Below are 6000 nucleotides of genomic sequence, written 5' to 3'. Positions count from 1 at the left end.
CTCCTTTTTATCCAATAAAGTTAAAATGTGCATCATGGGCAGTGACTCCACCTCAGATTATCAGCCCCAGAGGAATCTTAAAAGATATATTTAGCCACTGCATACATCTTAGCAGAGTCATGGCAGAGCGATACTTTCTTAGCCCTGGGGAGCTGTGAACCTTCTGCTTTAATTTTTTTTTTATTGAAGTATTGTTAATTTACAATGTGTTAGTTTCTGGTGTACAGCAAAGTGATTCAGTTATATATATACACATATTTTCCTTTTCATATTTTTTCATTTTAGGTTATTACAAGATATTGAATATAATTTCCTGTGCTGTACTATAGGACCTTCTTGTTTATCTATTTTATTTATAGTAGTTAGTACCTACAAATCCCTAACTCCCAGTTTATCCCTTGCTACCCTCTTCCCCACAGATTCACAGACACAGAAAACAAACTATAATGAGGCTTCTAATGGTAAAGAGAGTATGGATTGACAGGTAGAAAGAATGAATAGCTTTTACAGTTTTATTTAATGAGTATTAATTTCCTTGCAGGAAAAGAGGATTTCTAGCAATTAAATAATACTCTAATATGAAGAAAGATGTATCTGTACACACATAACCTTGTTTAATATAGATCTTCTCTTTGTAGACACCAATTCATGAATAGGCCTAAATTGATAGTACCTATTTCATTTATTACGGGTAGAGATTTCCCATTTTACAAACAAACCTTAGTTAAAGGAATAGGTTCAGGGTTTCAGAATGTCTTTAGTATACGTTTGCTGCTACTGGAGGGGCAGAATTCCCTTGCCATCCGTCAGGCGACACCCACTTGCAGCTGCAGGGCACTCTGCAGGAGTACTCTTCTACTCCAGATTTAAGTACAAACAGCGGGGAGGGAAATAGCTCAGTGGTAGAGCACGAGGTCCTAGGTTCAATCCCCAGTACCTCCATTAAAAAAAAAAGCATATAAAGATGATGTATACGGGATAATCCCCTGGTAACTATATATGCCCTCTGTTCTTATCAAACTATAATTTGCTTACTTTTCCTCAAATAAAATTTTCTCATTCCTATCTCTTTACCAGTCTCCCCCACCATCACCACCACCACCCTTTTTTCTCCCAGTTTCTCTAATCTGGAATCCTATATAAGCTTCTATGCAAATATAACGTTTTCAAGGGTCAAAGTACTATCTTGCCCTTAAAGGATTTAGGTTAAAGACATAGGAAGATTAAAGTCTTCCCTGCCTATTCTACCCTACGGTAATCTAGGTAGATTCTGACCCTTTTTAGTCTTTATCAAACATTTGGATCTAATATTTTTGCTACCTAATACCACTAATTAGCTCTTCACAAACTTTTTTACCTTCCAATTAGATTGTAAGCTCCTTCAAGGCAGATTCCTATCTTCTGTTTTTCCTGTATTCCGCACGCACCTACACAGTAGATGCTCTACATATCCTGGTTTTGAAAAGTAACATGGTCAACCCAAACATGACTCAACATAGTGTTCTTTACAGATTTTTCTAGAGCCAAAATCTGTTCTTTATATAAACATGGATTTTCTGCTACCCAATCTTTTTCTCTTTTTTTTAGTTTTTGGTATCAGAATTCATCAGCTGACTCTGTGTCCCAGCCACAGGACTGCAGTTGTTCATCCTGTGGGAAATCAACTTCAATGTCATAAACAAAATTTGGATCATCCTTCTTCTTCTGATTTTTCTCAAAAAGTTCATCCATGATGCTCTTTCTTTTGGCAAGTTCCTTGTCATCTAGTTTGTTCAGGTCTTCCTCAGGATCAATGGTTGTTTCCCGCTGAATTTGTTCCATTGTTTCTGCCAAACTCTGCCCCAACAAGTAACCTCGTAAAAAACTGAATAACTTCTCTAGCTGCCTCAGGGATACTTGTTCCAGGTAGCCCTTGTGTCGCGGATTATTCTTTAGTTGTTCAGCAGCTCTGCTGCAATCTAGGAGGGAGGAACAAAACTATCATACCACACACACCACCACAAACTACTGAGGCACCACAATTACTGAAAGCATTGCCAGCCATTAAAGTCAAGTAGCTATGTGGCTTTTGGGGAATGAATTATTTTGCAGAACTATTTCTTTATCTCAAGCTTTGAGTGTGGTGGGGGAAGGAGGGATATATTTTTTATTTCCTTAACTTAAAATTACTTTGAGGAGATGTTAAATGCTTTTAACTGGAGAAAAGGTATGAGAAGAAATAGTATTACAGCTTTAGATATTAGTATTGGTACTAAGAAAATATCAGGACTATAAATAAAAAACACATTTGGAGGGAGAGAAGAGAGTTAATATTATTTGAAAAATGTTATCTCATTTAATTCACACTGCAGTTCTGAAAGGTTGGGTTTATCAATTTACTTTTACAGATTAGGAAACTCATGCTCACTGAGTAATTTAGCCAAGATCATACACCTACCCTGACTGTCATGACTTGAACCTAGGCCTATCTAACTATGAAGGCCACGTCACTCCATTACCTGAGACTCTAATCGTTCTTATTAAGTGGTTCAGAGAATATTTAAGATAGGAGGCAAGATAAAACAAGGTACCTGAAAACTTTGAAAAGTTTCGGACTGGCATGATGCGCTGGCGATTTTTCCCCTTCATTTCATTCTCATAGATTAAGATAATAGCCGGAGGCTGGAACCTAACTCCACATTTCTTGGCAGTGCACTTCATTCTCACATACACTTCAGGGTAAATCAGAGGAAGTCTGATGAAAATGTGTTAGTCACACAATGACTTCCTGCTAAAGGGGAAAAAAAATTAAGTGTTGGATAAACCACATTCCCTCCTACTCTTCCTCCCCAGCAGATCTGGCTCTAGTCCAGTCTAGAGATGCATGTGCAGTCTGTCAAGCTCTGTATTTCAAGGGCTACCTTGAAAGTTCAATTTGGCCCTGGGTTATCCTTAGTCTGTAGAATCTCTGGTTCACTGAGGAGTGTAGGTTTGTTCACAAGTGAGCCTAGAAATGCAGTTCAGTTTGGATCTCTTAGTGTATTGTACTCTTAACCAAAGATTGTATATGAACCCCTGCGTCAGCCTAAGAATCAACTTACAGGATCTTTTTTATTCACCAATTAAATAAGTATGTATAAGCTCCCTCTATGTCAAAGTATTAAGAGTTTTTTAACCTTATACATTATGTCCTGAGAGGTTCACCAGACATCTCCTTTGTACTTTCCCAATCATTTTACTCATTGAAATTTTTTGTAATTACTTATTTAATTAAAAAACTTACCTTCCCTTCTATTCTTTATGCTCCACAAGGTCAGGGAATATATTCATTGTTCACCACAATATGCCCAGCACAGTAACTGCACTGTAGCAGGCATTCCATTGTTTAAGTCAATGTATTAATATAAGACACAGCCCCTGTACATCCTCTAAGTATTGACAATCTAGAATTCTGATCAAAAAGACAGACTCAACACAGAATCAGCCACTATATATACAAGACAATAAAGCTTACATGGCTTTTATTCCAATTTATGTCTCATTACATGATGTTTTTTCAGTTACAAGAAACAGCCATTTTGCAGGTTAATACTTTTTTACTCCCTCTTCGTTTCCCTGCTCTCAGTGCCAAAATACATTTAATTATAGGAACTGCTTTAGATGTGACTTATATTCCCGGGGAGATTTGCAAATGTCAAAGCACCTAGAGGTAAAGCAGCATAGGGATGATATTTTCATAAACACAGCTCTGTTACAGAATCACTTTAAGAACATAGTTATTTAACACATGTTCATTGTAGGAAACTGGAGTAGGGGTGGGGGAGGGGGAGAAGAAACATAAAATTATCACCCTTGATTCCTTCCAGTCTTTTCTCTAGTATGTTTCATCTTTTTAAACTATAGTATGTTTCTTGTATTATACATACTATTTCCTGCCTTTTAAATTTAACAACCTATGTAATTTTGTCATTAAATGTCTTTCTAAAAATGCAAATTTTTATGACTGCAAATGTTTGTCCTGTGGATATACCACAATCTGTATTATCTACCCCTTACTGTTGAATGTGAGAAGTTTTACTCTTAGGAAATGAATCATTTATTAAAAAATGCTTTTTCAAATTATTGTGCTCTGCTTCTGATCTGATGCAATGACCTCACCCCAGCCCTTCTTTGTTCTTTTCCCTCTTTTTTTTTTTTTAAACAAATATCCTTGCAGTTCACCTCATTAAAATTTGTTAACACAGTTCTTAACTGCATGCTTATACTGCTATTTTCAGTTTCAGGTAGTAACTTCTGACATTTTTCCTCTTTAGGACATCCGTCCTAGAGCCCTCTGTTCTGCTCTAATTTGCATTTAATATTCTCTAAGTTTGCTTACAGATTCAATTCATAAAGACTGAGGACACATTTACCTAGCTCTTCTTCCTACACATTTAAATTTTCCTCCGCAGGAATCAGTGACCAGCGAAATCTTGCCAAGCATCCCCACAGCACCTAAAAGTGTACGGATTTGGTCATCAGGTAGACGATCCTTTCCCTACTTAAGTCAGGACACGGCTGACTAGATGGGGCTGTGGTTTCTTACCCATAGAGAAGTACAGAAAGAGCATCTTCTGCAGGCCAATGTCTAAAGCTTCCGTGAGGAGGCTGTTTCCAGCAGTGCACAGAGGAACACAACTTGACTTTGAGGCCGGGCAGAGCCTGGCGCTGCAGAAAGAGGCTACAGCTACAGGCCCGCAGACGTGACTGAATGAATTCCCCGGTAGGAGGCCCGCATTGGCAAATACCTGGAAGTGGAGGTGGACACTGGGAGCTCAGCCAGCCGTATCCCAGGACAGCTTACGGAGTTCAGGGTCAGGCTGGGGGCCCACGGACCCGTCCCCAGAGTAACAGCCCCTGCGTACGCCACGCGCTTGCGCACTCCTCGCCCCGCCCCCGACCGGGCCGGTGAGGGGCTCGGCGCTGCGGCGAAGGGGTGGGACTGTTTCCCGCGACGCCGGAACCTTCGGGGGCCGGGACTGTGGGGAGCCGGGAACGGCGGGACCGCAGGCATGCGCACAGCCATTCTTCCGTCCCTGTCGCTAACTCCGTGACAGTGCTCTTTAAGAGCATGTGAGGCGTGTTCAGGTTCCTCCGACCGCATTTTGTCCCCGCGCGCTCTTCTCGGGCGCGCGTTCTCTGGAGTCCTGGCTGCCCGGGCCGTGGGTTGGCTGCTCCTCTTGGGGGCAGCTGGGCTCGCCTGCTTACCAGTTACAGCCTTTGACACCTCCCGGACCCATGCCGGTAAATGGAGGGGCGGGGCTTCGGCGGTGGGGGCGGGGTTTAGAGTCGAGGGGCTGGGGAGCAGGTCCCGGGTCCTCCCCGTCCCGCGTTTTGCGAAGGTACTTCACAGTACCTTGGCGCGCGACTCTAAACCTGTAAGGTGAGCTAGAGGAGGTTAAACACAAAAGCCACAAGCCTCCGGCCCCCATTACCCCAGCCTTCGCAGCTTTGTGGCCGCTCCTGGTTATCTGGGGAGTCGGGCTTTGTCGTTCTGAGGCGGGACTGGCCGCACTATTACTAAAATATTGTAAAGGAAATACAGCAGTGAAGCGTTTTGGGATGCTCTTAAGATGCATGAAACTTCTGACCACCAAGGAGCCAACAAAGCCTAAGCACCCTGTGAGAACCCTAATCTAGAATACAGAGACTTTGTGGGCGTGGGAAGAGGAAGACGACTGGTTTTATTTACAAACATTTTTGATGATAGACTAGATTCGGCTGTGGTTTCTTTATGACTGTGGGCTGGGCAAGTGAGTTGATTCATTTCTTTGGGCCAGAGTCCGTGGGCTGGATTTCTGTGCTAGGTGCTGTGGATCCAACCCTCGTTGAGCTTGCACTGTAGTAGGACAGAAGGATACGTCAGTAGTAATTAGAACAAAGTGATAATGTTTGAGAGGAAAGGAAGGCCAGTACAAACCAGGTGAGTTTCTCCATCTGTAAAACGAGGATATTAGATTACTATCATTGCAGTTCTGCTTT

General features: G+C 41.7%; 1 protein-coding gene across 7 annotated transcripts; it reads right to left on the bottom strand.

The window, feature by feature from the left end:
• Positions 1-498: 498 nt before the first annotated feature.
• On the bottom strand, positions 499-5123 carry CEP19 (centrosomal protein 19). 7 transcript variants are annotated; one of them, XM_015236510.3, is made up of 4 exons: positions 4767-5123; positions 4565-4686; positions 2571-2711; positions 499-1958 (listed from the first exon to the last, which is right to left on the bottom strand). In XM_015236510.3, exons 1-4 carry the CDS (start codon positions 5120-5122, stop codon positions 1597-1599), a joined length of 981 nt encoding a protein of 326 aa, XP_015091996.3. In that variant the 5' UTR covers position 5123; the 3' UTR covers positions 499-1596. The 7 variants fall into 7 exon arrangements, with proteins under 7 accessions (XP_015091996.3, XP_072819370.1, XP_006200988.1 ...); XM_072963269.1 differs by adding an exon at positions 4392-4473 and having other exon boundaries at positions 2571-2770; positions 4565-4907; XM_006200926.4 differs by having other exon boundaries at positions 2571-2770; positions 4565-4907.
• Positions 5124-6000: the final 877 nt, after the last annotated feature.

The sequence above is a fragment of the Vicugna pacos genome, chromosome 1 (genome assembly GCF_048564905.1).
Source record: "Vicugna pacos chromosome 1, VicPac4, whole genome shotgun sequence".
NCBI lineage: Eukaryota > Metazoa > Chordata > Mammalia > Artiodactyla > Camelidae > Vicugna > Vicugna pacos.
The sequence above is the reverse complement of the archived record's forward strand: the minus strand, read 5'-3'. Positions and strand labels throughout refer to the sequence as shown.

What these genes read in the sequence shown, in the direction of transcription:
- CEP19 (XM_015236510.3), bottom strand. Translation starts at nt 5,122, where the DNA reads ATGCGGTCGGAGGAACCTGAACACGCCTCACATGCTCTTAAAGAGCAC. An exon ending in GTGTCCACCTCCACTTCCAG is followed by an intron (nt 4,687 to 4,766) that starts GTATTTGCCAAT and finishes CTCTTTCTGCAG; the next exon opens with CGCCAGGCTCTGCCCGGCCT. An exon ending in CTTTCTGTACTTCTCTATGG is followed by an intron (nt 2,712 to 4,564) that starts GTAAGAAACCAC and finishes TTTACCCTGAAG; the next exon opens with TGTATGTGAGAATGAAGTGC.